Raw genomic sequence first — 19,560 nt, forward strand, 5'->3', positions numbered from 1 at the left:
TTTAATATTTTCTTCATTTCTTATCATTCCAAAGTCTCACTCGGCCATAAAACTCTAAAATTAATTCATAATTCAAGGATGAAAAACCAATTTTTAAATTCTTGTTAGTTGGAGGTAGTATACAACCCACCTGTTGCCTTAGGAAACCTAACCTTCTCTCATGTTACTAGACTAGTTCAAGCTATACAACGTTCATGTGGACAAAAAGACAATGTTAGGCCTCAATCAAATGTATAGACAATCTTAGAGCGCAACATAACTGCTTCTAACTATATTTAGTGAAGGAGGAGTCACTTCAAAATGATTCCAATCGTCTAATAGTTTAAAATAAACAAATTAGAAACACCATAAAGACATGCAACATTTGTGTGATGGTAATCATGGATTTCTAATCATTGAAATCAATGAAAGGGGGCAAATAAAGAGATATTAGAGTTATTCTTTTACACATGGGAGTGGATTTATGATAAAAATCCCAAAAGATACAATTGTGAATGAATTCTCAACTCAGTAAGTAAATAAGACAACTATTTTAAAATGTAAAATAACTATTTAAAACTCATAAGCATGAAATAACATATAAATAGAAAGAAAATCCCACACAAAAAGTTAATATTTACCTTAGGATACAAAAACTTAGTATTCTCCTCTTTGTCTCTCTTTTTTTCTTTTAAACACACTAGATATGTATAGTGTTTCATCTTTTTTTTAATACACCATTTCTTTTTCTTTTTCCACTCTTTTTTATTTAAAAAACAAAATATTTTCTTTTTACGAATTTACATTCCACATGTTTATATTAAGGGTACAATGTTATTGCAAGTATAAACCCCAATTGAGATGTCATGGAGCCCTTTATGTTATCAATGCTATCTCCTACCTTTTTCATAGCCTCGGACCTTTCTTGTGCTAGTTGTCATAGAATGGAGTTGATAACCAATTATTATTATATAAATCCAATTCAAAATTATTTACTTTCAAATTTTAACCTTTTAGACTATTTATTACAAATTTAAACTTAGAATATAATAACATAGTCATTTTCTCAAATACTAAGATTCATTGAACATAGACATTGAATCTAAAAATAAAGTATCTCTTATGGTTTATAATCAACTTCTACTAAATATTATGTTCATTGTTTATGTCATCTTTGTATGTATATGCTATAATGACTATGTTGCAATGAAACTTACTTGTGCTAGTTGTCATTGAACTGTAATTAATATCCAATTATTATCATATAAATCTAATTCAAAATTATTTACTTTCAAATTTAAACATTTTAGATTCTTTATTACAAATTTAAACTTAAAATACAATAACATAGTTATTTTCTCAAATACTAAAATTCATTGAACATAGACATTGAATCTAAAAATATAAAGTATCTCTTATGGTTTATAACCAACTTCTACCAAATGTTATGTTCATGTTTTATGTCATGTCTGTATGTGTATGCTATAATGACTATGTTGCAATGAAACTTAGGTGAGGATTTACTTTATCTTATTTTCATTTATTTTCAAAAGAAGTATTTCTATACCATCATTATTTTTCCCATTACTAATGTTAGTCATGTCATTTTAGCTTGTTATGATGTAAACATAAAACCATATTTATTTAAACAACATTATTTCATTTTGTAAATATGTTCTATTTTCTTATTTCTTTTTCTTCTATTTTCTTTTGAACACACTTTCCTTCTTTGCTCCAGGCATAAATGGAATCTAAAAAAACTCTGGGCATAGATGGAATCTAAAAAAAATTGTGGAAAATTTTAATGTTATGTCCTTGGTAGTGGAGATCTAGAATTCATTCCACAAATTTCTTGTGAATATTGTTGTTATGGTTTCTAGTTATTTAAAATATAAAAAAATATGTCCATATAATAATAGTAATAATATTATTTAAATTAAGGTCACATTTTAGCCAAAGGTTAAATAAGCATTTTAGCCCCTTATTTGTGTGACAAAAGATTTATTAGTCAAAGTTGTTAGTGTGGGAAATATTTTTAGTAATAATGTTATGATGTTATTTATTATAAGAAGCATCAATTTATTGAGTCTATTTATCATAAGAATTATCAACAATGTAAAAATGTAAAGTTGTTGAGGTTCTTTATTATAAAAAAAATATTTTTATGATTAATATAAATTTTTTTTTTATTTGAGTAAAAAATATAGTAAATGTTTTGGTGAAGGAGTAAAATACAATTTTAAAGGAGTGGAATAGTCATTCATATTTATCACTAATCAATTAACTATTATATTAATAAATAAAAATAAAAATACAATTTATAAAAATATTATGTGAATAAATACGTAATTAAAAAATAATAAACATTTAAAATCATTAAAATTATTTTTAAAAGAAAAATAAATTAATAGATGAATAGGAAAAGAGAATCATTTATCTAAACAAATACCTTATTGTTTTTTTTCTTTTTTTTTCTTTTTGGAATTTAGTCCATATTCATGGAATCTAAAAATAAGTGATTGAAAATAAATATATTGGTAAAAACATTATTTACTTTTTTCTTCTTTTTTTTCCATTTTCATGGAATGTTATAAGAAGTGATTAACCATGTAAATATTATGTGTATAAGAAGTGATTAACCTTATGTGTAGTTGACCAAATCACATATCCACCATATAATTCTTATCCCTTAATTAACCACACATGTCCACCATATAATTCTTATCCCTTAATTAACCATATAAATATACCTGAGTAAACTTGTACATAAAATATCCATCACACAATCCCTAATGTGTGTGCCTTAGTCAAATATGTACACAGTTACAAGAGGAGAAAAAAAGAATGATAACATGAAACTTTTAGGGTCACCAAAAAGATGCCAATCCCAATTCAAAAACATTGGTAAAACAAAAATAAACCCACCACATGAAAGCTTCAATGTCAACAATTTGGAAATTTTTTTTGATTTAATAGTGAAACCAACAAAATGTGGCTTTGCTACCAAATAATACAATTATTGAGTGATTTTTTCACCCAGGGATCACACTCCGCTTAAGCCACACCTGCCCTATCACCTAGGGATCACACTCCGCTTAAGCCACACCTGCCCTTAACATGACTGGATTTTTTCCCACTAAGTTTCGAATTCGTGACCTCCACATCACTGAGTAACTTAACAGTACACCTCATCACGATCTATTCTAAGCGATAATGAGCCAAATAGATTATTTAGGTGAAATCCATACTATCATATTCACAAACGGAAAATTCATAACTAGTCTCTTTAGAGTAGTTTTGCCTATAATAAAAGTCTTTTTGGTACAGGTTTGAGTGTAACTGGTTAACATATATGATGTGTGATATGTGTGATATAACAATTAGGTTGTATGATGTGTGATATGTGCCATATAAAAATTACGCTGATAAGTGTCTTAACTATTGGAATTGAGCAATTTAATTTTTTGTTAATTAAATATTTTGATTATTTTTTTTTTACCACCTCTCGTATTAATCACCCTGGTAAAAATTTGAAAACAAAATTTATAAAAAATACACTCAATTCTTAAAAACATAGCTCTTCACACTCGGAAACTTATAGCTCCATTACCCATTTGTATTCAAGTTCACATCAAATCTGTGCAATGCTCTTTATAGCCCCGCAAATACACGTGCTTGTATATTCCCTTGGTAATTAAGGAGCCACGAGCTCAAATATGGGCCTAAAGGCATGCACTCATCTGTTTCTGGCAATTAAGGTGCCGTCCAGCGTGCGGGTCATAGGCTCAAGTACAAGCCTGCAATCATCCATGAAAAGGTTATTAGGGTTTCTCAAATTATGTTGTAATAGTTTGTATTCATGGTTGTAATATCTTATCTTGTGAATATTTATGGTACATATTGTTGGCCTGTCCAAGATTAATTTGAGATTAATGTCGAAGAATGAGCCAATTGGCCATTGTTAATGTGTTCACAATTTCTCCATCAGACACTTGGGTGTTCCATTGGTAATTATTATTAAAATTTAAAACTCGTTAATTAAAATATTGAAATAAGAGCGTCTTAAAGCATTATATGTATGTTTATTTCTAACAATTGTTCATTGTTTTTTCATAAAATATTTTCTTTGACCTTGATTATTTATATATTTTTTTAAATTACAAGAAAATAAATTCATTAGAGGGATTATGTATCATTTGTATATTTTTATTTTATATTCCATTTATCACAACTATATAGATATTTTTCCTGGTTAAGTTTTAGGTGTTTCTTCTTCTCAACTATAAAAGGAATGATTGATAGTGTATATAAATGATATTTTATTTATTAAAAAAAATTGCTTGAGATTGTTTCAAACTAGACAAGCAACATATGTGTTATCTTGATGATTCAAAACATTGTTTGCGATTGCTATTAATATATTTGGAGTTTTCATATCACAAGAATTAATGCATGGAATTAATACACTGAGTAATTCTTTTAATCCATTAAAGATGGGTGAATTGGGTTAACAATTAAGATTTTGTGTTTATCTTTGTTTTCGCATGAAGAATTTGAAAGAACAGTGAAGGGATCCTGAATGGAGTCAACCAAATCTATGCTGGAGCAATGCCCTAAATTTGATAGCTCATTTTTAAAATTGTCGTTATGTTTCTAGGTAGCATTGGTGCGAAAGCATGAGGGATATCAATGACAAGAATGTGGAGGCCAAATCCTGCAGTGGTTTGACGTCATATATCATTTGAGACAGAGTTGACTAGACCAAACATGCCAAGATATTGCTTACCCAAGTGATTCTCGGAGGAAAATACTTTGAACCTATGTTAATGCAATCTCCAAACATTTTTTATAACTATTGAATTTGCTAAATGATAGAGCTGAATTAGAAAATAAAATGATAACATGAAGTTTGTAGCCTACCACGCTACATACTTCCTTTTCCATCATTGGTATAGGCGAGGTGACATTAAACGCCACAACTTTTAAGCCAATGTTACGAGTATCTACGCAAATTGTTTTGCTTAAAGGGACGTTGCTACAGGCTTTCATTGAGTTGACAAAGTAACTTGTTTAATTCCTTAACCATCAATTTTCATTTTTTTTTTAATTAATTCCATTGTTTTTAACAACACTATGTTAGTAATTCAATGCTTTTTTTTGAAATGTAATTAATTTTATAATATTAACTTTTACATTTTAATATTATGTTTCACACATTTCATGCATTAGATTTTATGTTTTAGGTTTTATTGTTAGTTTTAGGCTTAATAATAATATTAAGTTTTATAATCAATTTTAATAATAAAGGTTTTAAAAAAAAAAGCAAAATGAAATAAACAAATAAATACATGGTCACAAAAGAGAGAAAAAAAGAAGGGAAGCTTGGATTTTAGAATGAAAAAAAAAACATGTTGACTTTAAATTAGAAAGTAAAGTTTGATATTTATTTTTTCGAATATATCTTAAATGAATAAAAATTACATGCAAAAGTCCGAAAAAACTTAGTCTTTCACACTATACAATCAACTTTCCTATTAACAATAACAAGTCACACTTTTAATGTTTCATTGATGTATGGAAATCAAATCTATAGCAATGTGAAAAAAAATAAAAATTAAAAATCTCCAAATACTAAAATGGAATCCAATCACCAAGTCCAATGGCCAAGTTGTAGAAACCTCAATATATTACTCAAGCCTCGAATCAATCAAAGTCTAAAGTCTATTTGTTATTGAACATCAAGATATATTCTCCATCTAAGGAACTTGAAAATACAATGCTCGATACAGTCAAGTCAACGCTTTAATATCTCTCCAATCTGTTAGAACTCTTTCTAATCTTAATTTAAATTCAACAGGTGAGTGATACATGAAATTTTCCTTATTGTGGTGGAAAAGAGGTGTTCAATAACGAAAAACCCGTTCTTGCATAAAACCATTTCAAATTCCTAATGTACATTAGTTATTGTTGTTCTTGCTCTTTCATGCCGTGCACTTATTCTAATCTTAATTTAAATTCAATAGGTGAGTGATACATGAAATTTTCCTTATTGTGGTGGAAAAGAGGTGTTCAATAACAAAAAACCTGTTCCTCCATAAAACCATTTCAAATTCCTAATGTACATTAGTTATTGTTGTTCTTTCTCTTTCATGTCATGCACTTATTCCAAATGCATTGAAGCCATAATTATGGTGCACTACATTCACATTAAAATGTGGTGTACATTGCATTTACATTAAAGATGTATTAACTATTTTTTTTTATTCTTCCATGTTATTCACAGATACCCAAATGCACTGAATGTTACATTGATTCTACACTACATTCATTAAAATGTGGTGCATCAATTCCCAAATGCATGGAAAATATGAGTGATTTTACAATATTCTTATTAAAATGCACACTTTGCAAAAAATGGGGTGATTATAAGTTGCATCCTAATGAGAACATAGTGTAGAAATTTGGGGATAGAATTGTAACTTCTCAAAAAATTTAATCTAAATAAAGAGACACAATTCTACTCTACTTCTCTGCAGAAATTAATTCACAATTTAGAATAACATTCACAAACATGCATCAATCACATACACAAATACACAAATCTATCTAGGGGAAACCAACTGGGAAAAACGCCTTAAGCATGCTTGCATTAATCAAATGAATATATAATCTATTACAATTGCTAGCTCCAACTTTGAGCTCAACTTGCAAAAGAATAAATGTTCTCTCTGCTCAATGAGGGGCTATGACCTAGACTTTAATCAATTTTTGCCGCCACTTGAGCTCCTACTTCCTTGCGCAAATCTTGAGGAACTTAGCTCCTATTCTTTAGGAATTTCCTCCAAAATTATTATGCAATTCTCAAGGACAGATCATTGATTGCATGCAACACTTATACACTTAAGACTAATTTACAACTGATGTTACACTGCCTTGGAATCTCCACCACAGCTGAGCAATTCAAATTTCTTGCATACATGAGCTATTTTTGGTTGATTTATGAGTTAATTGGATGATCTTTGAGTTAGACTATTGTCCCAATGCACAACTGACCTTCAACTAGTTCTATTAACTATTAGAACTAGTTTAACTTAATACAACTAGAAATAACTGAACTGGATTGCTACAAATTCGTAATTTACACATGCAAATTGAACTCCAAGCCCACTAACTCAAATTTACTGATCTAACTGAGTGACAAGAGGCATGTCACCTCAGTTAACTGCCTCCAATTTGTCTACTGATGTGGAAATTTCAAATTTTCTCAATTTGACCAAGGCTAAGTCAAATTGAGCCTTTCTTGCTACACTTCTCAACACTCCCTCTTAGCAAGAAATGGATTATCAGCCACCCCTATCCTACACCTGTAGAATTTGAACTTCCCTCTTGACAAATCCTCTTTCAAGATGTTCTCATCTTGTTCCTTTGTTAGAATTTATTGTAGCAACTTTACCCTCTTCTGCACAGAGTCTCGTAAATGATGAGACTCAATATCTATATGCTTGAATCAATTGTGAAATACCATGTTCTCAAAGATCTTGATGCAATTCTGATTATCAAAATATATCAAAGTTTGATCCATCTCCTGACCCAATAGTCCCACCGGTATCTTTCTCATCCAGATCACCTCACATGTTACTTGACTTGCAACCATGCGTTCAACTTCTACTGAGTTGAGTGCCACAAATATCTACTTCATGCTGTACCAGGAAATTGCTGTGGACCCAACATTGAAAATTCCACTTGATGTACTCTTTCTGTCGGATAGTCTCCTTGCCCAATTTTCATATGTTAAGCCACACAACTTCACTCCCTTTGTTCGTATGTACCATAATCCATACTGGGTAGTGCCTTTGAGGTATTGTAAAACATGATTAGTTGTATTCCAATATAGTTTGGTAAGCCTAACCATAGCTTGGATCAGTTATTTGCCTGCATAACACATATCTGGTCCTGTGTTCACAAGATACATCAGTGAACCCACTAGCTACTGGTAAATGGTAGCATCAACCTCTTCACCTGAAGTGGCATTCTCCTTCCTCCAATTGGTCGTTAGAGGTGTCTCCAAGGGCTTACAAATCTCCATGCAAAATATCTGTAGTATCTCGATGGCATACTTTCCTTGAGACAAAAACAATTCCCCATCACTTTTCCATACTCATAGTCCAAGGAAATAGTGCATGAGACCCATGTATTTCATCTCAAATTCCCTTGCAAGGTCCTCCTTGCAAGAGTTGATCAGCTGCTCATCACATGTCAATATTAAATCATCAATATATAAAACAATGATAAACAATTTACCTTCTACCAAAATATGATAGAGGCTTACATCCGCTTCACTTTTGGTAAAGCCCAATCCAGTGAGATAACTATCAATCTGAGTGTACCAAATTCAGGGTGCCCGTTTGAGATTGTACAATGCTCACCTAAGTTTGCACACATGAGACTCCCGATCAAATGTCTCAAAACCTTTTGGTTTCTCTATGTACATTTCCTCCTCAATAACACCATTGAGAAATGTTTTGTTTACATCCATCTGGTGGATCTTCCACCCCATTTGTGCAACCAATACAAGAATTGATCTAATGGATGAATACATTTCTATAGGAGAAAATGTTTCCTCATAGTCAATTCCCTCAACTTGAGAGAATCCTTTCACCTCAAATCTGACCTTATACTTCTCTATGCTTCCGTCTACTACATGCTTAACCTTGAAGATCCATCTTGAACCCACAATTGATTTATCTACCAGTCTTGGGACCACTTCCCAAACACTGTTCTTCATGATGGATTCATATCCTTCCACCATTGCATCAACCTAAACCAGTTGCTCAATTGCTTCCTCAAAAGAGGATGGCTCAGTCTCTACAAGCTTAGTCATTGGAGCTATGTAGCCAGTGTACCTCTCAGGTGGCGTTCTTTTCCTACACAAATTTGAAGGAGCTCCCGCATTCTCCCTCACATCCTGCACCAATCTATCAGCTTCCGTAATTCTCTTTCTACCTTCTCTAGATGGTTATGCTTGAGCGAATGGCTCCACTCTGCCTTCTTTTCAATTAATAAAGGAAATAGTTTGCAGACCTAGTTTTAGGAGCTCAAGAAGTATAGTTCTTCCCTTATTACATGACATAGGCATGTATTAGAATGTATTAGTGGGAAATCGAGTTGCAAGGAAGGTTATATGGTCTATTCACAAGGTTTGGAATCATGCCCAACAACCTGGAAAATTAAGACGATATGTGGCTTGGAACTGGGAAATGGCCCTATCTTGGGATCTTATGTGGTCTTATGTGCACCCTTTGTGGTTTAGTCTAATACTCTCGAGGGTGTACTTTGGGACTATGCACACAGACTAGGGTTGAGAAGGCACATTATTAGTACTTCTTAGGCCTACAAGTTGTTGTGGAGGAGGAAGGAAAGTGATAAATATGAGCTGACTAAAAATGACAAATTGAATTGGACAATGTGTGGGAGCACGAGTGGTGACCTGGGAAAACTTGGGTAGAATGTTGAGGCCAATGACCTAGGTGCAATGGTATGGTGTATTGAGCAAAGAAGTGATTCTCTCTCTATTTTATAGGACAAGATGTAGTGTGGAAAAGAGAAAATTGGGGGTGATAATTGCCGAGAAATGAAGCACAATTACAAATGTAAGGATCGAGTTACTCAACTGGAAAAGCAAATGAATGCCCTCCAAATCGACATGATGGTTATGAACGTGAGATAGAAACAACATATAGTAACCAATGTAAATGTGTTGGATGTGATTCAAAGCTTGAAAGATAAACTAGGTTGACAAATGGATGAGATAGAGGCACTTCACTAGAAAATTGCAAAATTACAAGAACAAATCTAACTAATGAATACAAGTCTAAATGAATCTAGTTCTGGAAGTTGGAAGGAGGTAAACTAGTGGCTTGGCCTTAGCTAAACATTAGCCGAGGAGCGTGAGGATTCTAAATGATAAACATATTGCAAATTTTGTTTGTTATTAGAAACTTCTGTCAAATATATCCATATATGAATGTATTGAATTTTGTGAAATTTTGTAGTTCCTTAGGATATGTAGAAGTCTATAGTACATATAGATTAAAAGGAATGCTAAAAGAGAGCTAGTGTATTCCCTGAGTATTCATTATTTCCAGGGCACAAATTTGATGCATTATAAATGCTCATTTCTGTTAAAATAAAATTAAAAAATCACATTATTTAATTGTTAATTTTTTTCGCAATTAATTGTTACTTCATATTATTATTAATTTGTCCCTTATCCTACTTTCCACTTACTATTTATTCTTTTTAAAACTATTTTTTTGAATGGTATTTTTATTTATTATTAAATTAATCTACCAATGGCTATATTTTTATTTAATATTAAAATAATTTACCAACAACTATATATTTAATATTAAATTGATATCCCAACATTTATATATTTTATTAAATTGACTTGTTTTATGATCCCTTAGACTTAAGGTTCCTCCACTATTTATTCCATTGGCTTAATCAGATTATTCTCATTCTTTCGTCCTAAAGATGAACCAAAGTTTATGGTTCAAAATATCAGCACTAAAACTACTTATGTGATGGATCTAAAAGAAGAAGCTCATCATAATTCAACTCAAAAAAGCCTCAAATTTGAAATCTAGAATTTTCTAGTGAGATAAGAGTGCGTAGGGATCTATCAAAGATATGAAAGTTTGGACATCTGAACAAATTCATAAATGTATTTTTTCAAAAAGCTCAAAAGCGAGTTGACAGAGAAACAAGAGTTGGCATAAGTAAAAGGATTAGGAATATTTCAAGAGCCGTGAACCAAAGTGTCGGAGATAGACAACCAAGTCCATTAGGGAGAGAAGTCCAAGCATCCAGATAAAAAAATTGGGGGGCGGTGGGGTATAAAGCCCACATTTGTATGCCAATAAAGTAGATCATGTGGGGGTTACACAGATTCCACATGAGCATTCCAAACCCTACAACTAACCAAGTGTTGACATGGCATGATGATGTGTCACAAATGGCATTTTTTGCATGATATGACATGTGGATGTGTTTCTAACATAACATGTTGATGTGGCAATAATATAAGAGAGTTGATGCGACGGTTGACATGTTGCCTATCATGTTGAGTGATGTGAAATTTTGGTCCATAAATATAGAATTTTATAAATTGAGGCTCTTTTGGGTTTTTTGAATATGGATGCATATTGATATATCTAGAAACTCTAAAAAAATTAGATATTTGGTTAAGTGGGAGCTTGACTGTCTGGACCTGGTCTAACATGGTGATTGTTGATGAGGATCAAAATGGCATAGTGATGCTAAGGTGGCCCAAAATGGCATAGTGACTCTAAGGTGGAGGCCAGGTGGCAACAAGGTTTTGTGATGTAGAATAAAGGACGTGATGAATCTTGGAATCTAGATTTCTAATCAATTGATAATTTTCAAGTTTTCTCAAATATGGATGTTGACTTGGTTGACTAATTATTTTCTCGAATCTAGATGGATTTGTAAGTTTTTGGATTCTTAAATGGATCTAGAATATTGGAAATCCAAATTAGCGGAGTTCCAAAAAATCACTATAATGGGATTGTAAGGAAATATTGGATCTAGATAGGAGTCACACGTAGATGTGCCCCATTGAGGATGTGATTTTATGCAATGCTAACATGTGTGTAGGGATCGCCACATGTCAAAATGTGTAGCTAATGTGGCATTATATGATGGAAACACAAGGGCAGAAGAAGAATTGCTGCATGTCTACCAAAAGGCAATGGTACAGATGTCGATAAGACATTTAAGAAGGAAAATATTCAAATAAGCATAACTTTGTGTCCAAAACTCAGGTTTGAGAGAAAATTTTCAAATAAACATAACTTTGTATCAAATTTAAAAACTATAAACAAATAAAAAAAATAGTAATATTCAAAACTATTTTTAAAATAATTAAATAAAAAAAAATTAATAACTCCACTTCCAAAAAAAAATAACTTTAAGAATTAAATCGAAACAAACTAATCAAACTCAACCATAAACCTATATTGATTATTAATATAATTGTAAATATATTAATAATAAAAGAATTGCGACACAAAAAGAAAAGAAATGGAATAGAACGAAGATTGCACTCACTAGTTACCTTAAGTACACATGGATTGCTCACTATCTAAGAAAGCATTCAAATCCAGAGTAATGATTAGTTTACCCGCGAATGCAAATAGATATAGGTATTCTAAACATACATTTTTAATATTTCTGTATTCTAAACATACATTTTTAATATTTTAATTTATGAGAAGACAAAGTATTAAAACTTAGCATGGGCATTTGTATTAAAAACATAATCTTGCAAATGTTGCGAAGTGCATATATCAGTTGCGGAATAAATTTTTGGACCATACGTTTTACCAACCTTGCATGTTGCTGGAATGGTAAGTTTGTACTCCCACTTAGAACTTCATTTAATCCATGTCCTTCAACCTGCAAAAAAAATCCGCAACACGCAGTAAAAATCTACTTGCTTGATTTACTTGTGTACCACAAGGATGGTTGCTCTCAATTTATTTAAAGCGATGGTTGGTATTGATTTTCCAGCACTCCGCCTTAATCACAACCACTTCCACTAACAATTCCCAAGCGATCTCTTAGATGAACAAAAAATTCACGTGCAAATGACTTTATGAAGATATCAATGAACTGATATTGTGACCGGTAGTGCTACAACACAATTTCACCATTTTTAATCAATTCTCAAATGATATTTAGTGTCAATGTGCTTGCTTCTCTTGTGGAAAACATAATTCTTTAATAGTACAATTGTGAAATTGTTGTCATAGTAAATAGTTGTCATTCCTTCTTGTTCCTACCAAAAATCTCTCAACATTATTTGCATCTAAACTGATTGACATGCTCCTGATGTTGTTGCTACATATTCAAACTTTGTTGTCGACAATAACACTACCAACTGCTTGTTGGAGGCTCATTAAATGGCTTCCGAACCCAAATGAAAAACATATCCTAGCGTACTCTTTCTATTATCAACACTTCATGAGTAGTCACTGTTAGTGTAAGGAACCAGCCTAAAATCATTTGTTACAGTGTACAAAATAACATACTCCTTTGTCCCACTGACATACCTTAAAAGCCTTTTGGCGGCTTTCCAATGTGTATCCTTGGGTGTCTCCATGAACCTTCACACCAAGCTTACTATATACATTATATTAGGCCTAGTTGTTGTCAAATACATCAAGGTGCCCACCATACTTTTGTATAATTTCGTATTGACATGCCTGATGCAATCTTCTTTACTCAGCTTCAACCCCATGATAGTTGGAGTTGGTGCGGGATTGTTGTTTTTCATATTAAACCTCTCCAAAATGTCTGATGCATACTTTGCTTGAGAAATAAAAATACCATTTTCTGTTTGCTTATATGCCCAAAAAATACCTTAACAGCCCCAAGTTTGTCATATCAAACTCACTTTTCATGACTTCTTTGAAATCATCAATAAAGAAATCATCACTCCCTGTAAAAATCAAATCATCTACATATAGAACAACAATAAGAAGATTACTCTCACTCTCTTTGATGTAGAGAGTAGGCTCACTGTCACATTTTTCAAATCCATTGTCCATCAAGTAATCATCTATCCTGCTATACCATGCACGCAGTGCTTGCTTCAACCCATAAAGAGCTTTCTTCAACCTATACACCTTGTCTTCTTAGCCTTCTACCTCATAACTAGGTGGTTGTGCAACATATACTTCCTCTTTCATCACTCCATTCAATATCTCTAATATCATGTCCATTTGATACACTTTCCATTTATGTTGCGCGGTAATTGAAAACATTGTACACACTATCTCCATCCTTGCAACTAGTGCAAATGTCTCCGCATAATCTTTTCCATGTTGTTGCTTGTATCCTTTGACAACTAACCGTGTTTTATGCCTTTAAATCTTTCCTTCAACGTTGCTCTTGATTTTAGAGACCCATTTCACTCTAATGGATTTTTTTCCTTACAGAATGTCCACTAACTCCCATGTACCATTCTTTTCTATTGTTTTTATTTCTTCATACATTGTTGTGATCCATGTTTCCTCTTTGACCGCATCCTCAAAATGGATTGGGTCATCTACATGACAAAACAATGCAAATAAAGAATTCAGACCTACACTACTATCAAATTCATTTTGCTCATAAATTTCACTTAAATTTATGATTTTTTGTCTTCTTATGCTTGCGGAAGATGGAATTAACATGCCACTTGATGTTGCGCTTGAAGTAGATGGCGTTGTGGGTATTTTGCGGTGTACTTGGAGTAGTATTTTCTTGGTTGCGCAACATAGTCCTATTATTTGTTGACGATGTCACTTGTTAACTACTTTGTTGAGCTTGAATAGGAGTAGGAGGAGTCACCATTGAGTAATTACTTGTTGTGGTCAATTTGTCTTTGTCTTCATGTGGTATACATGTTTTCACATTGATTGTCTTCTCCAAACTTCCATCCCATGCTTCCTCTTCTATGAACTACACATCTATGCTAATTATGACCTTGGTTAATGGATTGTTGAGCTTGTATATCTTGGATTCATCACTATATCCAAAAAATATGTATTTCTCCCCCTTGTTGTCCAACTTCTTCGTTAATTCACCCATGACATGTGTATAACCCACACATCCAAACACTCTCATATGAGTGACACTATGCTTTCTGACACTCCATGCCTCTTCAGGAACCATATTCTTGACACTTTTGGTTGGACACCTATTAATGGTATATGTTGTGCAAGCAGTAGCTTCATAGCAATAGTCATTTGGAAAATTCTTTGCCTTCAACATACTCCTTGTCATTTCCAAAATAGTCCTATTCTTCCTTTTTGTGACACCATTTTGCTGAAGTGTATACCTTTTTGTAAATTTCTTGTGAATTCCATGCTCCCCGCAAAAAGGAAGGAAGTCATTTGAGATGTATTCACCACCTCTGTCGGTCCTCAAAAATTTGATTTAGTGTCCACTTTTCTTCTCAACAAGAGATTTGTATTGGCAGAAGTGCTTAAACACTTCACTTTTTTGTTTTAGGAAGTAGACCCATGTCTTCATTTTATAATCATCTATGAAAGTAAAAAAACAATAGCTTCCATGAATTGATGGTATGTGCGTTGGTCCACATAAGTCTTAATGGAAAATCTCCAAAGGTGCCTTTTTCTTTATTGACTTTCCTGCTGGAAATGTCTCTTTATGTTGTTTTCCCAAGATGCATCCTTCACATTGGTTGTCCAGTTTTTCTATGAGTGGCAATCCCTTCACCATGGCTTTCCTATGTAGCAAATCCAAACCTCCAAAATTAAGATGACTAAATCTCAAACGCCATAACCAGTTTTCATCTTTGACCTTTACTTGAAAGTTTATTTGTGTGACAACTACAAATTTCCTTTCATCCTCTTGTGAATTCATTGATAGTTGTGCTTGTGCACCTTCTTCTTTCAAATCTAGTTTTATCTTCAAGGGAAATGTTATATTGCTTGTCATTTGAACTTTTGCAATCAACTATTTGCTTGGAGAATTATCTAAAATTGTGCACTCTCCATTTTTGAAGAAGACATTGTAGCCCTTTTGCATGAGTTTCCCAATGCTTATAAGGTTATGCTTCAACCCAGGGACAAAATAGACATCTGGAATATAATTATTCTCCCCATTCTTTGTTAGAATGTTGACTCTTCATTTTCCCATGACAGAGACTTTGTTATCAGTCCCTAATGTCACTTTAGATTCACACTTTCATCTAGATTGGAAAACATTTCTATGTTCTATGTCATGTGGTTGTTGCACCCTGAATCTACAAACCATGAATCCTTTAGCTTTTCTTGTGTTACATTACAAGCTAAAAACATGTTATCTTAGTTTTTATTTTCCTTTGGGAAATTTTCACTTGGTTTATTACTTATATCATGTTTCTTCTTTCTACATTCATTTGCATAATGATTGTACTTATTACAATAATGACATTGAACTTGAGATTTATCATACCTCTAACCTTGTACTTGATTTTGGTTTGGCCCTTCACTTGGATTTTGATTTCTGCCCCTTCCACTTCAGATTGAAGAGCTAACTCTTCCACCTTTGTGTGGGCTTATTCCTCTTCCTCTAGCATTTAATCTTCCTCTGCCTCTACCTTAACCAATTGAGATTTGTGTCTTGAAGGCATGCTCCAGTGAGGACTTTGTTGCTCTATGAAATCTATGTTAACGATAAATGAATGATTCATGAAGCTTATCTACTAAAAATTGTAAAAGATCCTTTGTCTATTCTATGGCCACAACAATAGGGTCAAATATTCCTGGCAGAGTTCTCAATTTTTTGTCAACTATTCTCCTTTCCTCAAGTGTCTCACCATGAGACCTGATTTGAGTAACCAATCCAATTACTTGAGTAAAAAATGAGTCTATATTCTCACAATATTTCATAAAAATTGTCTCAAAATCTCTTCTTAGAATTTGTAGTTTTGTTGTCTTCATTTTTGTCATGCCTTGGTATGTTGTCTGGAGGATATCCCATGCTTGATTGGACTTTGTTGTTGTTGTAATCCTTAGGAAAATACTTTCATGAATTGCTTGAAAAATGTAGAAGAGAGCTTTTGAATCCTTCTTCCTGTTGTCCCTCAATAAATCATTTTATGCTTGTGACAAGGCATTAATATGTAAAATATAAAAAATATTCAAATTTATAATGATTTTATTAATTTTGGTGAATTTTACTAGTCATTAATATGTAAAATATAAAATGAATTGTGATATTTTTGAAAAAATATTCAAATTTGTAATGGTCCTATTATAGTTTTTATAAAAAAAATGTCATTTTTAAAGTAAAATAATTTTATCTTATAGCTTCTCTGTGAATTATAAAAAAAAAATGGAATTTGATGAATGTTTTTTTGTTTAGGAAAATATGGAAAGTTAGCTCATGAAAAAAATAAATCTCCTCAAATTTTCCATATTTACCATATAGGTCTCACCAAGTAGATTCAAACTTATGCTCGTATAATATATGGTTCATAAATGGTAGGCCCATAACTTATAGGCTTCACTAACAAGGAATCTTATACAAATTTGAGAATCCACAATTTCCGTAACGATTCTTTTGAAAGAGAAGTGCAACACCACTTTTTAATGAACAATCACCATGTTAAATAATATTAAAATAGATAGGTGAGTTATGCTTATCCTTCAACCAAACACATTTCCAAATATCACCAGGCTTAAGCACTAAATCATATTCCAAGGTAAGGATTCAAGTTCTAGGCATGAATCTCACATGAAATAATGTGCAAAGGACATGAACTAGTAAATTCTAGTGCATAAAAAGAGACATTAAAAAAATTTAATCTTTTCTTCATTTCTTAGTATGCAAAACTCTCACTCAGCCATAAAATTCCAAAAATCATTTAACTTCAAGGATGAGTAGCCAATTTTGAAAGTCTTGTCAATTGGAGGTAGTATACAAGCCACCTATGGTCCTAGGAAGCCTAATCTTCTCTCATGTTACAAGACTAATTTAAGCTATACAATGTTCATGTGCACATAGAGGCAATGTAGGCCCTCAATAAAATGTATATACAATCTTAAAGCTCAACATAATTGCTTCTAGCTATAATTAGTGAAGGAGGAGTCCCTTCAAAATGACTCCAATAGTTTAAAATAAACAAATTAGAAAATCCATAAAAACATGCAACATTTGTGTGATGGAAATCATGGTTTTCTAATCTTTGAAATAGATGAAATGAAGCAAATAAATAGAGACTATACAATTTTGAATGAATTCTCAGCTCAATAAGTAAATAAGATAGCTATTTTAAAATATAGACCAGCCATTTAAAATTCATAAGCATGAAATAAAAGAGAAATAGAAAAAATTGCTACACAAAAACTTAGTATTTGCCTTGAAAACCCAAATGGAAAAATGGACATTGAATTGGCTTTGGATAGTCTATCTATTTCTTGGCAATGTGCAAGTTACAATACCCTTAGAATCTTTTGGTCCATTCACAATCTTCACTTGGAATTTGGACAATAGTTCCTTTTATTCTCAGTTGAAGAACCATTATTCCTTTGAGGTGCAAGAGTAAATACGAGAATACCTCAGTTAAGGGGGGTAAGCTAGAAGACTTGGCATCCCCAACTCTTCAACTTCACCAAAGTTAGCATTGATTTCTCCTCTGTCTCTCATTTCTTTTCAATTACATTAAATATATATATATAATATATATATATATATATATATATAGATTTATATTTTTTCATATTTTAATACATCATTTATTTGTCTCTCATTTGTTTTCAATTACATTAGATATATATAGTGTTTCATGTTTTATTTGTTTAATACACCATTTCTCTTTCTCTTTTCTCTCTCAGTTTTTTATTTAAAAAACAAAATATCTTTTTTTTTTTTCAATTTACATTCCATATGTTTACATTAAAGGTACTATGTTATTGCACACCAATTTGAGATGACACCAGGCCCTTATGTTTCAATGATATTTCCTACCTTGTCCATAGTCTCATACCTTAGCTACTAGTTGTCATAAAACTTAAGTTAATAGCCGATTGTTATCATGTGAATCAAATTCAAATCATTTATTTCCAAATTTTAATATTCTATGTTCTTTATTAAATGTAAAATAAAATAACATAATTATTTCCTCAAATCTTAAGAAAATAAAGTATCTATTATAATCTATAACCAACTTCTACCCGGTGTTCATTGCTTATGCCATGTCTCATGTACATGCCATAATAGTTATGTTGCAATGCAACTTAGGTAAAGACTTACTTTATCCTATTTTCATTGATTTTCAAAAGAATTATTTATATAACATCATTATGTTTCCCATTACTAATGATAGTCAAGTCATTGTGGATAGTTGATGATGGTAAAGTAAAATCATATTCATTTAAACTTGATTGTGTACCTAAGTTATGTTTGCATATTTATTTGTGTTCTCTTTTCTTTTGAACACACTTGACTTCTTTGCTCCTAGGCATAGATGGAAACTAAAAAAAATTGTGGAAAGTTTTAATGTTATGTCGTTGGTAGTGGAGGGAGGGAATTCATCTCACAGACTTTTTGTTAACATTGTTGTTATGGTTCTCAGTTACGAGGAATATCAAAATATGTCAATATAAAAATAGTAATAATATTACTTAAATTAATGTCATATAATAATATTACTTAAATTAATGTCATATTTTCGCCAAAAGCTAAATTGATATATGAGTGTTTTTTGTTTTTGTGATAAAAAAATTATTAGTCAGAGTTGTTATTGTGACCTATGAGATCTCATTGTTTTGGTGACAAAAGAATTATTGTTCAAAGTTGTTGCTATGAAAAAATATATTCACTAATAATAAAATGGGGTTTATTATACGAGCATCATTTTGTTGAATTTCTTTAAAATAAGAATTACCAATACTGTACAGTAGTTGCGGTTTTTTATAAAAAATGTTTTATGATTAATGTAATTCATTTTATATTTTATATTTGAGTAAAAAATATATTAAATGTTTTGGTGAAGAAGTAAAA

General features: G+C 31.8%; 1 protein-coding gene across 1 annotated transcript in view; it reads right to left on the reverse strand.

The window, feature by feature from the left end:
- LOC149173644 (subtilisin-like protease SBT5.3) overlaps nucleotides 1-19,560 on the reverse strand; it is a 46,380-nt gene that overhangs the window by 12,308 nt on the left and 14,512 nt on the right. The window contains exons 12-13 of the mRNA XM_089426778.1: nucleotides 12,607-12,696; nucleotides 12,392-12,459 (exon numbers count right to left, since the gene is read on the reverse strand). Coding sequence (XP_089282904.1) covers nucleotides 12,392-12,459; nucleotides 12,607-12,696 — 158 coding nt within the window. The remainder of the gene's footprint in view (nucleotides 1-12,391; nucleotides 12,460-12,606; nucleotides 12,697-19,560) is intronic.

This window comes from Pinus tabuliformis, chromosome 4_2 (genome assembly GCF_031772625.1).
Source record: "Pinus tabuliformis cultivar Carrire ecotype Pingquan chromosome 4_2, CPIR1, whole genome shotgun sequence".
NCBI lineage: Eukaryota > Viridiplantae > Streptophyta > Pinopsida > Pinales > Pinaceae > Pinus > Pinus tabuliformis.